At 37.6% G+C, this 16,572-nt stretch overlaps 1 protein-coding gene across 1 annotated transcript in view; it reads right to left on the bottom strand.

Moving 5' to 3' along the window:
- Positions 1–16,572, bottom strand: part of agps (alkylglycerone phosphate synthase) — a 130,049-nt gene that overhangs the window by 91,385 nt on the left and 22,092 nt on the right. The window contains exons 2-6 of the mRNA XM_048534268.2: positions 11,129–11,218; positions 2,901–2,991; positions 2,401–2,521; positions 2,239–2,313; positions 1,902–1,973 (exon numbers count right to left, since the gene is read on the bottom strand). Coding sequence (XP_048390225.1) covers positions 1,902–1,973; positions 2,239–2,313; positions 2,401–2,521; positions 2,901–2,991; positions 11,129–11,218 — 449 coding nt within the window. The remainder of the gene's footprint in view (positions 1–1,901; positions 1,974–2,238; positions 2,314–2,400; positions 2,522–2,900; positions 2,992–11,128; positions 11,219–16,572) is intronic.

Below are 16,572 nucleotides of genomic sequence, written 5' to 3' on the forward strand. Positions count from 1 at the left end.
CTCATCACACATGTGGATCTATGGACTGAACTTCAACTGGCAGAAACTTTCTATTTTATTCAAAAAGCACTCAATTAGTACAGAGTTAACGTGTCATTTCATAAATTCCTACTTTAGAAATAAAATCAGTTTGACTCCAAACCAAAACAAAGATTTTAAACAAGGCCCTACACCTAACATGCATTGCCTGACCTAAAATGTCACCTCTTCTTTACACTGATAAAAACCTTTAGCATTCACAGGACAGTGGCTTCAAAGGAATTCAGGATTTACATTTACATATCAATCAATTAAAACCTTCCAACTGATTAAGATTTAACAGCATCTTTGGTTTGTTTAAAATATCCTCATCGGTGGTGTGACCCTTTGATCTTTTAATTATAAACTGTGTGTCTGATAATACCTCTCTCACTGTCACTAGAAGAAGGAGCAAGACTCCAAAAGCTTGTGTTTTCAAATAAACCTAAATACAAGAGTGCCAAAACAGATACGAACAGAAATATTGTTTTTCTTTTTAAGAATACGAGGTCCTAAGCAGACTTTTAAAACTCATGTATGAATTTCATGTACTTTTGCAATAGTGCTTGCAGCATGACCAGTTAAGAAAACAAATGGTTAATTTCATCACCTGAAATATGTTGACAATTTAAATGTGCCTTTCCAATTGGAAAGTTATGGTAATCATGAAGAATGCAAATGATGTTACAGCATTAGCAGAGGTATTTATTTCAACCTGCTTAAAATAGTGGGAAATTTCAACTTTGTTGCAAACCACAGTTGTACTTCTATGTACAATGAAAACATACATATATAGACTGCCTTCAAAACACAAACTTCAAGATGTATCACTATATGAACTCTCCAGTTTCCCAGATGTGAATGAAAAGTGTTTACATAGGCATGCTATGATCAACCACTGGAAGTTCTACATTCCAAGTGCAACTGAAGAGTATAAAATCTTTTTTTCTTCCTTTATCCTTTCCTGGGATATGGAAATTGCTGCCAAGATCATTGGTTGCACTTTGACCTATGTGGCTTGTTGGGTCAGTTAAGAGTCACATTGCTGACAGTCTCAAGTCACATGTAGGTCAGACCAGGTAAGGACAGATTTCATTCCTTATAAGGGAAATGAGTGAACCAGATGGATTTTTACAATAAACTGTGTAAGTTTCATTTTACCATTACTGAGACTAACTTCCAATTCTACTTAATTTATTAAATTCTACTGGCCACTATCCTGCAATTTGAACTCTCATCATCAGATCATTAATCTGGGCATCTAGATAACTAATTAAGTCGCTCTCTAAAATTTAACTGATTTTTTTTCTGCCTCTAACTGACATTTGAAATTGGTAAAACAAAATTTAAGTTCATAGAATCCCTACCTTGTGGAAACAGGCCATTTGGCCCAACAAGTCCACACTGCCCCTCTGAAGAGCATCCCACCCAGACCCATTCCCCTGACCCCACATTTCCCACATCTAATCCACCTAACCTAAACATCCCTGGGCACTAATGGGCAATTCAGCATGACCAATCCACCTAGCCTGTGCATCACTGGACTGTGGGAGGAAACCAGGGTACTCGGAGGAAATGCACGCAAACACGGGGAGAATGTACAGACAGTCACCCAAGGCTGAAATCGAAGTTAGATGTTTGGATAACACATTCTAGTTCACATTTCTTCGGGCTCTATAGTTAAATGTTGAAAAGCTTGATGAAAATAGACTTCTCAAATAAAACTTGATGGAAATCAATTTCTCTTTAGTAAATGGAAACTTTGTCAATTTGATTCTATTGTGGCTCAGTTAATGCAGAGCAATGAAGTAACCTGGAGTAGAATAGAACTTGAAATTATAATCAAGTATTTAAAACCAACTCGTACAATTAAAAATACTTACCACCAAACGGAATGATGCAAATATTATGTTTGGAAGCCAGCTGTACTATCTTAACGACGTCAGAATGACAGTCTGTAATACAAAATAATTTTGGTTGCAAGAATGTACTATCTATGGTAGAAGATGCAACACTTTTGGCTGCAATTAGTTATTCAGATTACATGAAATATAGCCAGATACATCTGCAACAGTTTCACAGGTAATTTGAAAGAACAAATACTCAGACAAATACTTAGAATTTTCTAAACAAAGAAAATATATGTTCACTACATATTTAGCTAACCAAATGCCAGTTAAAAAGAAAACACTGGCAAAAGAAACAAATAATTACACTTACTTGGCCAGATTACAACATCTGGAATTCGTTCAACTTTGCCTTCACGTAAAGCAAAAATCTCATGTAAGCAATGGCCTGCATTAAAAACAAAGTGCATCGGTTGGTCACAAAATAGTTTTCAATGTTATATACCTGTATTTAAAGGAGGTTCAAATTTCTTACCATGGGACCTTATTAACCTGTCCTCTGGATCGTGTGAAAATGGAATACCCAAGTCTTTTATTTCCTTCAAACAGTCTTCATTTAGAATGGGCACTGGGAGATCTTCCAAGTTTGGTGTGGTCTTCAAAGTTTACAACAAAAAGGATCATTAGCTTCTACAAATCTTTGCCCAACTGTAAAAGAGCAGTCTATTAAGTTAGCATCCTTACCAAAATGCGAGGAAAGCAGTGAAAGAATGAATGCAATTTTTTTTCCCCCCCCAGAAATTGAAAGGCCAAATTTACTTCTAATTTTCTTACTCAAGCACTCAAAGTTCACTGGAAAAAACTGGACTGTCATACAAGCACTGATATTTTGTTCAAGAAAAAGAAACCGAGAACCTGAGCTGGGCATTTATCTCATTTTCTCAGTTTAAACAAATTATGGAAATTTGTTGCTGACACTAAAGGAAGCAAAATATCAAAGAAATGTCAAAGAACTATGGTCTATAAGTTTCTTACCCTTGGGGTAGTCCTGTGCTCCAAACTTGCTCCAAAAGATTTCTCCATCCATTCTTTCAAAGCTGGCAGCACCATACCACTAAGCCGATACCTGAACAAGAAATTATCAAATATCAGTTTCTTTGAACATAGTGACATATTTTTTCAGGTCACTACTTCGACTCAAATGCTTTCTGTTCAGCAGAAGGATCCTGATGCAGTGAAATGAACACCGCTGTACAGTAATTTAGCAGTTAATACAACAATATTTACAAACTTACAACACTGACATTTTCAAAAATTGTATTTTTAACAGGTTTGTAATATTCTAATACTAATTTCATTCTCTAGAGCAAGTAAACATCATAAAATGGAAAAAGTGTAGCTTAGAAATTCTTTGGTATGCTTCAAAAGTTAGTTCACAGTTTACAAATTGAAATATTCAATATTGAATGTCCAAGTTCATTATTTTCTGTGTCAAAAACAGTTTAAAAGAATGCAAATTTTAAATAAATTTGACAATTTTGAATAAAGTTAACTTTAACTCATGTCCACATTCATGTTGAGGATTTAAACTGTCAAATGTCAAAGCAGAAAAATGTCATAATAGTTCAATCAGAAAATGATACTGGCATCCTTCCTCTGTTCATTTTGAAATTGTTAAAGGACCAGATTGATCAATTATTCATTATGAAAGCGTACACTGCATTTTGTCGCAGTATTTTTCACAAATACTTCATTGGAAAAAAATCCCAAAAGGAAGTTGGAAAGAAAATCACTCATTTGAAAGAGCAAAATGGTCATCTCACATTTTTCACCTCAGAGGTTCAGAATGTTGTGGACCTTATTTTTGGTAAACTTGACGGGAACAATTATGGAATTTGGAATGAGCAAAGGTCAAGAGTGAACATTTTTATAATCTACTTGAGGTTTGTACATTATTTACAAAGGGAAAAATGATAAAATAAATCTTATACAACAATAACTCAATATTGTATGTCAGTCACAAATAACATGGACTTATCTCGAGAAAATTCCCCAAAATGGAACCATAATGATGCAGAGCTTTGATGGAATAGGTTTAAGTGTGCGTGCATGGGATGAATCTGTAAACTGTGCTTTGTTCTACATTCTGGGAGCAGTGTCAAAATTGCCTATTAACATTATTGACTATCTCTTGGAGAAAGAACCTAGCTGGAAACTGTAACTCCTCCAGATGATTCGACAAAATTAACTTCAGTTGCTAAAGATCAAGACAGATCAGCAAGATAAATGGACTTTCAAAAACATACGCCTGTTCCTGAATCTGTTGGAAAAAAGACATTAGATTCACTCAAGAGGGTCCGAAAGATCCATAAGCTAACATTTTCGATTAAACAGATACTAAAATCACAGAAAACAGCCTGAGAAATTGTGTCTCACTGTACTGATTTTTATGAGGTAGTAACAGGAATCACAGAAACCCTAGTGTGATAACAGGTCATTTGGCCCAACAAGTCCACACCAAAACACATCCCCTATGCTATCTCTGTAAGCCTGCATTTCCCATGGCAAATCCACCTAACCTAGACATCCCTGGACACTATGGGCAATTTAACATGGCCAATCCACCTTAACCTACACATCTTTGGACATTGGAAGGAACACAGGGAATCAATGCAGACACAGGGACAACGTACACAGTCCACATAGACAGGTGCCTGAGGCTGGAATTGAACCCAGGTCCCTGGTGCTGTGAGGCAGCAGTGCTAACTACTGAGCCACTCAGTGGTGGACAAAATCTATATGGACTTCGGTAAGGCATTCAACAAGGTGGACTGGTTAGCAAGGTTAGATCTCTCAGAATACAGGGAGAACATGACATTTGGATACAAAACTGGGTCGAAGGAAGAAATATAGAAGATTGTGGTGGAGGACTACTTTTCAGGCTGGAGGCCTGTGACTAACTGTGTGCCACAAGGAGTAGTGCTGTGTCCACTGCTTTTCATCATTTATAATAAATGATTTGGATGTGAACATAGAAGGTATGGTTAATAAGTTCGCAGATGACACCAAAAGTGGAGGTGTCGGGGACAGCGGAGATGGTTACCTCAGAGTACAACGGGATCGTGATCAGATGGGCAGATGGGCCAAAGAGTGGCAAATGGAGTTTAATTTAGAAAAATGTGAGGTGCTTAATTTTGGAAAGGCAAATCAGGGCAGGACTTATACACTTAATGGGAGGGTCCTGGGGAGTGTCATTGAACAAAGAGACCTTGGACTGCAGGTTCATAGTTCCATGAAAGTGGAATCGCAGGTAGACAGGGTAGTGAAGGTGGCGTTTGGTACACTTGCCTTTATTGTCAGTGCATTGAGTACAGGAGCTGGGAAATCACATTGCAGCTGTACAGGACATTGGTTAGCCCACTTTTAGAAAACTGCAGGCAATTCTGGTCTTCTTGCTATAGGAAGGATATTGTGAAACTTGAAAGGGTTCAGAAAAATGATTCACAAGGATGTTGCCAGGGTTGCAGGGTTTGAGCTATAGACAGAGGCTGAATAGGGCTGGGGCTATTTTCCCTGCAGTCTTGGAGGCCAGAGTTTATAAATTCATGAAGGGCATGGATAAGGTAAACAGACAAGGCCTTTTCCCGAGTGGGCAGTCCAAAAGCAGAGGGCATAGGTTTAAGGTGAGAGGGAAAGATTTAGAAAGGACTTAAGGGCAACCTTTTCACACAGAGGGTGATGCATGATTGGAATGAGCTGCCAGAGGAAGTGGTAGAGGCTGGTAGAATTACAACATTTAAAAAGGCATCTGGATAGGTATATGAACAGGAGGCACTAGAGGGACATTAGCTAAATGCTGGCAAATGGGACTAAACTTATTTAGGATATCTGGTCAGCACGAACGAGTTGGACCACAGGGTCTGTTCACATGCTGTACATCTCGATGACTCAATAACTAACTGAATTTTCACTCTAAATGAAATCTGCTAGCGGAATACAAGGCACAAGTGTCAAAGCAGAATATAATAGCAGCACTCCAGGCTGATGGAGTAACAAAGGAAGACAGTTTTCTACAACAAAATGAGCTATCTGTAACTAATGCTGTTACTGCGGAAGAAGGAAACGTTTCAGTTGTAAACCGTAAATTAAACCTTCAAAGTAATTGAACTGTTGTTCATGAGGTAAGATCCGAATAAAGGTTCATGCTGAGTGAGGAAAAGTTAAAATAACCTGTAAATTGGGTAGAAACATATCAGGGTTTTCTGATTGATCATCAACATGGACTGAAGGAAATTCCTAAAATATCGGAGGAATAATATATTTTGCATTTAAACAGGAGGAGAATGAATCAATTGTTTTACTGGTGGAGATTTGTTAAAAAGATCTGGACATAAACAGACAAGTCATGTCAAAGAATGAAGATCCAGAGTTAAACCCTGAACAAAGTGATTCAAAGACTGATTTAAAGCAAACACTAACTTTTGATTCTAAAGAACAAGAACATAAAGCCACTGAAAGGTTAAGAGAGGATTTCACCTCCATTGACAGTTACAACTAATGGAATTTGAAAATCACAGGGATTGTCTGCAAGCAGCATTGTGGTTCTTGAAAATGTTATCTAGACTGAACTAAATGTGCTAGCATTTAATTAAAGATGCCAAGAAAGCATGCAAACTGTGAAAACTGAGAAAGACGATATTCAAAGCATAAACAGAAGTCATTACAAGGTCTCTGATGAAGGGTCTAGGCCCGAAACGTCAGCTTTTGTGCTCCTGAGATGCTGCTTGGCCTGCTGTGTTCATCCAGCCTCACATTTTATTATCATTACAAGTAAAACAAGTTTTCATTTATAAAAAAAACTCAAGATTCAAGGACATTTGACATTAAATTCTAACAACTGTGAGAGATTTATGGCAATGGATTAATCCATGTGCGAAATGTGGATTGTACACTGGTGAAATGAGAAAGGAAGAGAATGATAAACATACTATGTGGCAATCAGGTTGTTAAAATGTGTGGATTTTTTTTAAAGTTATATTTTGAATAGTCTTTTTTGAAATCAATGGCCACTTTTCTTAGCAGGTAGATGCTACAAATATGAAGATTGCAAGATTTGTTATATTTGGACTCTCTAGTTTAGGAGAACATGAAGTAAAGAGGAGGAGTCAAGTGAGCAATAATAGGAACTGCAGATGCTGGAGAATCTGAGATAACAAGGTGTGGAGCTGGATGAACACAGCAGGCCAAGCAGCTCCTAAGATGCTGCTTGGCCTGCTGTGTTCATCCAGCTCCACATCTTGTTATCTAGGAGGGATCAAGTGACCTGTGCTGAGTTCCATACGATAACAAGCTTGAGTGATTCGGTTGTTAAAGCAGGGTCGAGGTTGTCTAGCTGGGAAGAAGGCAAGAGATATTACACCAGTAAATAATGACCAAAGCAACTGCATTGATGATGGAGAGGCTGTTAGTCTACAGGCTTGACACAGTTAGGAATGCGAGGTTTTGTCAACAGTTATACGTTAAATTTCTCAAAGTACACTTAATTGCATGATATCTCCGAGACAGTACAGAACAGAGGCAGCAAGTCTCTGTCAACCACACTGAATGCAAAGGAGTGCTCATCCTCAGACCGAAAACATGAAATTTGCAAGGATTTAAACAAAGCACAAATATTCCAGCTTTGGCTAGAACAAAAGTTCTGCAAGATAGCTCTTACTATGAAAATCTAATCGGAAGTGTCTGGCTGGGAAAGGAACTTGAAGTAGAAAATAGCTTTGGGCTAGTTACTGAAAGTGGTTATGAACTGGTTAAGTCCGATCCCAAAATGAAATCTAGCTTGATAAAATCAAAACAAAATATGATTTAAGTAACAAGGTGGTCTTTCACTGAAACTCAAGCACAAAACTGCAGATTGGTTTTAAAAACATAACTTTATTGGGCAAAAAAAGGGGATAAAATAGAATAAACCAAGTTATTTCCACAAAACACAACAGAAATACAACCCATCTATCCCAACATTATTACATTGCAGTACTCAAACATCAGAGAGAATTTCCTTTTCTAATCACATCAAAAAGGCTCACTTAAACATTCCTTTCAATTCCTGGACTTGAATGCTTGACAGCCTTTTTCTTGTTTAGCTATACAATTGAGTTTAAACTTTCTTAACTTTAAATAACTCTTTCAGGGTGAAACCCAAACACTTCTGAACTGGAACTTTCACCCAAACATCATTACACTAAAGTAACCTATTTACTTGTTCTGAACCCCCTCCTTTCTCTGTAAGAAAGCTTTTCATTCATCTAACTCCATGAGGACTTCTGCAAACTGACAAGTTTCGCAAATCAAGAGATTTTTTTCCTCCAAGGCTAAAAAATTCTAATCCCTCAAAATAGAAAGTAAACTAATGCTTGAAGGTTACTCTGCCCACTTATAAAACTCACCCAATGCTAACATCCAGGGACTCTACCTCATACTGTCTTTTTAAAAAAAATTATGACTCCAAAAGGACTAACAGTTAATATCATAAAACCCTCTCTTGCAGAAAGTTCAAAATCCATATGCCACTAGTTTCAAATCAAAACAATCGTAAATACTGTAGATCATAAGAACAAAGTGCTCATTTATGGAACATAATGAAATACAAGTATAGAGGAAAATTTTCCAAAGTATTAGAAATGTAGTTCAGAATCAAAGTTCTCAGTCATATAATTTTTATATTATTCATGTTGCCTTTAGTTTATTTAGGATAAACCTTAAAATATTGAAATATTTTTAGTCAATATAATTCGAATAACTTGTCACAAGTTATAGATCTCAACCAGAGATGACAAGTGGATATTTGAAAGGGCCTCAAATTGCTGCTTCAGAGGCTTTGGCCAGGTCAAAAGGACAGGTGGTGGAGGAGATAAAGATCTATCTTCTGATCTTAGCACTTCTCCTGGAGCTGTCTAAATTTAAAACAGCCCATTCATGAATCCTTGCCCTCTTTTGAAGCTGCAGTCATTGGTTCTATGTTGCACTAAGCAGTTAAGAATCCCAAAGATTCTTCCAGTGAAGGAGAGTGCAACAAATCTTCTACGATTGCTCCAAATTTGGCAAAAGAGACAGTTTTATTGTCTTGTGGGATGGGTCCTTGGTCCCGTAGAGTCTAATACATCAGCAAGCTTCTTGACCAGTCACCAACATTCAATACAGATTCCAGCTGAGACAGCACTAGCTCCTGTAAGGATGTCTTCATTCTTTTTGACTGTACTAAGGTCATTCAAAGATCAGCAGTTGGAACATTGTTAGAGCTTGTTGGGTGCGTCTTCAACGAAGGATGAAGGCCAATTCAGCTTATTGTTAAAATGTGCTCTGTCCCATCTCCCCAGAAATTGAACTTTTCCTGTAAATACTGTTAACTGGTATGCAATGAGGGTTGATGATGAACCAATGGTCTGGGGCCCGTAGACAGATTCTAAAATAAAAAAATCCCCTTCTGTCTTTGCAATCTGCACGTGATTGAAGGTCAACAGCTTTCTGATTCTGCCAAGTTTTTTGCATAGGGCAGCCCTTCAGCTCTTTAGTAGGCATCATGCTTGAACCTCATTTCTACAACAGAAATGACAAAGTATTTCTGCTCGACACTCATAAGAACAACCAAGAGTAAAGGATAGAAAAAATCCTTACCCTCTTGTCTATTTTGATTTTCATTTGTGTATTTTGCATGTCATACTTATAAATACTAATTAATCACTAACTCTCCAGCCAAACAGCATTGCAGCCATTACTGCCACAGCTCAAAGACTCCAGTAAACACTATTCCTTTTTATTCAAGACATACTTGCGTTGCAAAAATCCATGTCCTCGGGTCATTAGAAAATGTGTGCCTGGTCTCTGTTCAGAAAAATGGCTGTCAAACATACAATTCTCTTTTGGAAAACATTTTTCATTCTAGCTGAAAAATAAAAAGATAACCTTCTATAGAATTTCAACTTTAAAGCAATTGACAGATTAGTTGAGTGGGGGCTGAGGAGGTAATTCTTCCAAGCTGTGAAGATAATTTCAATATGTTTCCTGCCACTGAAGAACAGGAGAGTGAACATGGATTCAAACATTTGGTGCCAGTTATTTGCAATACAGTTTAAAAGATCAAAACCATAAAATGGATGGTACTGTAATGACAATTCCATGCAACACTGAATGCTGCAATAAGTCAGTGGGGCATCACCGATTTACAAGCACTTAACTTATGAATGCTCGCACTTCTAAATGCAATCTCATACACAACTATCATTTAAAGTTCCGACGTACGAATGTTTCCTGTACTTACAAACAGCTATTTTATATTGCTCTGCACTGCATTCTGGCTTGCTTACGAATCCACGTGCGAATGGACTCAGGAATTTGCAACTTGGGAACTGCTATATTACATATGCAGCAAGTTCCAGATTCATGCATGCTATTTGTACGACTAGGGAAGAGAGAGTCTACTCTTTCCATGCCAATTTCACATTCTGCGTGATGAAGGACTTTATCGAACTACACCGGGAACAAGGTTTTAAATCCTATACCCAATTCTACTGGGCTCCTTCCAGGAATTTTTAGTTTTGAAAGCGTGAAAAAGTTAGAGAAGGAAATTTGCAACAATGTTTCTTATTTAAGATAAAAGACTACTTTTAGTAGTTTAACTAAATGTTCTGAATCCTATGAATTTCAGTCGTGCTTTCCAGACTACATAAAGTTGCTATTTTACAACAAACATATGCCATCTGTGCAGAACAGGAATCCATGCAATCAAGCATACTTATGATATGTATAACTGAATCAGTACTGACACCCGAGGAACAACGTGGGGCTTTTTAACATTTAAATTTTAGATTTGCTTACAATACAAGGTAGGCGTTCTCTTTGTGAACATGCTAAAGATTAAATATCTTAAGACGATGCTGTTAAACCTTAACAAAGAGCTCTTAAGTATTAGAGTCTGTTAATTTCACATAAAAAAAATCAAAATTATTTTGAAAATCTATGTCTGAAATAGTAAGCAATGCTTTGATTCATACTTCTCAGTTTAACCCTGCAAAAACTACAGATGCACATGATACCACGCTGATCTCTGTTTGCTTATTTATCTTTGGTTGGAAAATATGCTTTCATTAATAAAATCCTTACTTTAAAAATGTGCTAATCTCATCACAGTTAGTCGTTAGTGCAGGAAAATAAAAGAAATCTGACAATACTTAGAAATGCTCTTGTCAAACGCAAAATAGAATCCTTACCTTTTGCCTGTAAATTCACCTTGCCCTTTCTTGTTAAATGTAAACTTGGAGTCATTGTATCCCCATCCATTCCACTTAAGGATCTCTTGCCTTAAACAGAAAAAAAATTACTTCAATGTGCAGAAAATGAAACATTCAAGAGCTCATGAGGCTAATTCGTATGGTACTTAAACTTATTAATGCCTTTGCAGATTAAATTGTGCAGGAAATAGCATATTTCAGTGTACTTAAAGTAAACAGGCAAAAACAAACAAGACTTTCTAAGTTCAGGAACAAAAAACAGAAGTTGCTGGAAAAGCTCAGCAGGTCTGGCAGCATCTCTGTGAAGAAAAATTCAGAGTTAATGTTTTGGGTCCAGTGTTCTAAGGCAGTTTCACTGGACCCAAAACATGATCTCTGATTTTTTTTCTTCACAGATGCTGCCAGACCTGCTGAGCTTTTCCAGCAACTTCCGTTTTTGATCCTGATTTACAGGAGCCGCATTTCTTTTGGTTTTATTAAGACTTTAAGTTGTTCTGCATCTTCGATAATAAAATGACTCAAGGCACTTCACAGGAGCAGTAGAAAACCAACACAATGTTACGTAAGGAGATATTAGGTGAAAAGACCAAAAGCTTGGTTGGAAGTGGGTTTTAAACAGCCCATTTAAGAACCAAGCAAGGCAGAGAGCTCAAGGGGCATCAGGAGGAAATTCAATAGCTTAAGGCCTGGCCAAGTGGTTACAATGGAGTAACTATAAATCGGGGGGACACTCAAGAACCAGAATAAGAAAAGAGCAAATAATGTGAATGACTGAGACTGAAGAAGATTTCAGCAATAGCAAAGGGTAAAGCCCTTTGAAGGGGTTGAGAACATTAAGAGTTTTGAACAATGCTTGACTGGGAGCCAATATAGGTCAACGAGCAAAGGGCTAGGTTTGAAATAAGGCACGTGCAGCAGAATTCTGGCCGATAAACTTTTACTTCAGAATGTACAATGTGAGAAAGCAGACCACATTGACTGATAGCCAATACGTGAAACAGCATTTCAGCAAATGAGCTGGGGCTGAAATCAAGTCGTGATAAGGAGACAGAAATAGGCAGACATGGCAACTGAACAAATCTGCAAATGGAAGCTCATTTTGGGGTCAAAGATGAATTAAGGCAGACAGGCTCAACCTCATATGGTTGGTGGGGGAGGGGACAGAGTCAGTACCCAGAAAATGAAGTTTGGAGCTGAAATCAGAAACAATGGCTTCAGCCAATTAATTGCAGCAAATTTCGGCTCATCCCAACTGGATGGGAGATAAACAGCCAGTAAGTTTGCAATGCAAGAGTCAAGAGAGGTCAAGGTAGAGCTGGGTAGTATCAGCATACATGTGAAAACTTAAAATATGGTTTTGGGTGATATGAAGGGGCAGCTTTTTGATGAGAACTGGAAGTCCAAGCAGAGATCCTTGGGGAAGACCACAGGCAACACCTTCAGATCAATGTACTTAATTGTGAAAGTCAAGAAATAAAAGTCTTGCATAAGTCATTGCTGTTACTGTTAAAAATACAAGTCATTGGCTCGATGAATAGACTGCATTATTTTACAAACAATTTCAATTGATTACATTGAATATGCATTGTTATAAACAAAATTTGGTTTTTCTCAAGCAATTCAAATGTAATAATCATGGGCATTAAAATAGTGGCGTGGTTCATTCTATGGTCTTTTGGATGAATACGAAGTACAATCTTGTGCTGAAGACGCCAAAACATCAAAGTGCCCAACTCAAGCTAACAGTGTAAAACAGTCTAACGTTGTGTTAGCTCAAATTCCCTCACACAACCAACCGCGACTCACCTACCACAAAATTATTTTTGCTGAACTAACTTCAGAGTTCCAATTTGCCAACTGAAGCAGGTCACATAAAGTTTGATTAATATTGCATTATGGCAAAAAGGGAAAAAAATCTGGACATATAAAAGCAATGTAAAGAGAAACTCATCTAGGCATTACGTTATTGGTCATTCATGTTCTAACAAAACAACTTAAATTCTTATCCTGACAAGTCCAGTCCACAATTCCTTCCCAGGTCAAATTTCTAGTTTGCCAGATTTACTGCCAATTGTGACAAGTGTTTTGCATGCTGTTTTTGCAGGGATGCTGGGGGTGGTGTCGAAAAGCATCTAAAAACAGATGATAGCTCTTTGATGGCTCTTTTCATTCAAAGCTGTCATAATACCTTTTCTTTTATCATTTTTGTTAGTTGCTTTGATCAACTCTTTTAAAGTAATGGCAAGAATTCAATTTGTTTTCATTTGCAAGTATTATTTAACAATTTGGGGCGGCACGGTGGCTCAGTGGTTAGCACTGCAGCCTCACAGCACCAGGGACCCAGGTTCAATTCCAGCCTCAGGTAACTGTCTGTGCGGAGTTTGCACATTCTCCCTGTGTCTGCGTGGGTTTTCTCCGGGTGCTCGAGTTTCCTCCCACAGTCCAAAGATGTGCAGGCTAGGTGGATTGGCCATAATAAATTGCCTGTCGTGTTCAGGGGTGTGTGGTTTACGGGGGGATGGGTGTGGGTGGGATACTCCAAGAGGTGGTGCGGACTTGCTGGGCCGAAGGGCCTGGTTTCCACACCGTAGGGAATCTAATCTAATCTAAAAAAAAATTTAGTCTAATCAGCTGTCATCTGTAGCACTGTAGAAATTAGAAAAACTACATATAAAGTTTTCATTAGCTTCATAGTTATGTGGTAATAGACACCTTTCCCTCAAGAAAGGGCAACACGGTGGCTTAGTGGTTAGCACTGCTGCCTCACAGTGCCCGGGACCCAGATTTGATTCCACTGTCAGGTGACCGTCTGTGTGGAGTTTGCACATTCTCCCAGTGTCTGCATGGGTTTCCTCCCACAGTCCAAAGATGTGCAGGCTAGGTGGATTATTAGCCATGCTATATTGCCCGTAGTGTTCGAGCATGTGTAGTTTAGGTGGGTTATAGGGGGACGGGTCTGGGTGGAAGGCTCCAACGTTTGGTGTGGGCTTGTTGGGCTAAACGGCCTGTTTCCACACTGTAGGGATTCTATGATTCCATTAATTCAACTGCACTGGAATACTTCGTGAAATTATTAATAATGGATCTTCCGCCTCCACCCACAAGAAGTTATATAGGGTTAGCAGATATTTCTTCCCAAGGTTATGGTCAAATCCATGCGCATTTCCATGGCATTAAGAATGTAAGAATATGCCAGCTATAAGAAATTAATTTCACTTGGTCCACACAATTCATTGCACTGAATCATATTGACAAAATAATACTGATCCCATTACTACAAAATATATGGGAAGCTCAACTTATGATTCTATCCTATCTTGCTCACACTGACTGAATAGCATATTACACTGTATACTGAAGCATGCACACATGCAACACCTGTAGATGATGGCTGAAAATCTTCAAGTATTCTTTTTAATATTTGATTACCATTCTTCAACATGCAACATGGCTACTAAGTAATGGATTACCGAAAACACTGAGTAAGTGATATAATCAACGATAGTATTTTTATTTTCAGTCAGACTTGTCCTTACTGGATTCGTAATGCATGTTTTGGCACCTACTTTAAAAATACTTACTCCTCTGACAGTTTGGATGCTTCTAATATGATCCTCATCTAAACAGCTATAGCTTTAAGAACAACATGGAAATTTGTATGATTGGCATTCACACTATAATCCAGTGATCTGGTGCTAAGAAGAAAGTTTCATTGTTCCATATTCAACTTACCAAGCTCCAAAGAAGAATGAATTAGGGGGACCAAAAAAGATTGGATTTTTTAAAAAAATCACAAAATCATTTTTAAGAACTGGATAATGAAAAGAAAATACTTCTGACCATTTGTAAATTGTTAATCCATTTTTTTCCATTATGCAGAAGTCCTCTCACACACAACTGAATTGTTTTTCTCCCCCCGTCACCAATTATCCACTTCTTTTTCCTCTGGCTATTAACCATAATCAGTAATTTATTGTGTTTTCCAACTGAAAAATTTACGTGCAAAGCCCCTTAAGGGTAACGTAAACCAAAGGTGAGGGAGTGGGGATGGGGCTAAATCAAAATGGAATTGGTGGGAATGCTATTCAAATCCCACTACTCACTGAAGAATATTTGTACCTGAGAAATGTTTTAATAAGCCCCTCTTCACCATTCCCTTGCCCCCAACACCCAACATACGCTCCATAAAATGTCTGTACCTCAAACATTACACAACATTGAACTGGAAAGCTTTAGGGTCACTTTTGACTTAAGGTTGAGTGAATGGGAAATGCCAATTCTGGGTCATAACTTACGTTGGAAGGAAGATGGTGGCATTGTGAAAATCAGGAGGCCCTCGATTATGCTCTGGGAACACTGAGTCAAATCTCATCACAGCAGCAGGGGAATTTAAATCAAGGAATAAAAATTTGCCATTTCAAAACAAATCTTAGTAAGGGTGACCATGAAATTACGTTGTTTGGCATCACAGTTGCATTTCTGGTGGAATATAAACAAATTCCAGTTAATAAACCTAAGAAATCTTTCTTTGAGCCATTTGAAAAGTACAAATTTTCATGAAGGCTTTAGGAAATGCACATAATTTGTTAAAATGATCCACCAGTACCTTAAGACAGTGCATGCTTACGCTACGGTATCTGGTCAAAATTATAAATCAAACTATTATTTCCTTCCTTTTTAAGAATTGGGAGGGACAGGTTATTTGGTAACAACTAATTACAATAAAATGCTCTTGTATAGCACTTTTAACCAAGTATTCCAAGGCACTTCAAGACGACATGAACAACAAAATCAAGCACTAATGAAAGAACATTCAGCAAAAGTACAATCTCAAATGTCATGGATAACACCAAATTTATAAGTGTAGGAAGCAGGCAGGAACAATGCAACAATGTAGAAGAAAATATTACAAGACAATATTAATAAAATTGTACCTAATTAATTTCAATATAGAAGAGTAAGAGGTTATGCATTTTACTAGAAAGTACACACAGCTTGAAGAATAGAAATGGGGTAAAGGAGGAAAGGGATCTACTTGCAAACATTCACAAACCACCAAAAATACTAACACAGGTCAATGAGGGCCATTAAAAGAGACAAGTACCAGAATTCATTTCTTTAAGGCCAAGTTGAAAGGCAGATGTTGTGTTAAACAAATTTCAAATTGTAATTAGATCGCAATTGTCTCCATATAATAAAAATGACCTAGACAGTAGAGGTGCTGGAATAAATTCAAGAATGACAAATCTTAGGAGTTATAACTATCAGGGAAGAGAAGCGTGGTTAGGACATGGAAGAGAAGCATGTTTAGGACATGGAACTAATTAGGATATGGAAGTCTTTCAGGAGAATAGCATACATGCATAATTGGAAAGATAAACACAAAGAAGCAAAAGGCATAAAAAGAATTGTTTCTAAGGGTT

The sequence above is a fragment of the Stegostoma tigrinum genome, chromosome 7, assembly GCF_030684315.1.
Source record: "Stegostoma tigrinum isolate sSteTig4 chromosome 7, sSteTig4.hap1, whole genome shotgun sequence".
In the NCBI taxonomy this organism is placed as follows: domain Eukaryota; kingdom Metazoa; phylum Chordata; class Chondrichthyes; order Orectolobiformes; family Stegostomatidae; genus Stegostoma; species Stegostoma tigrinum.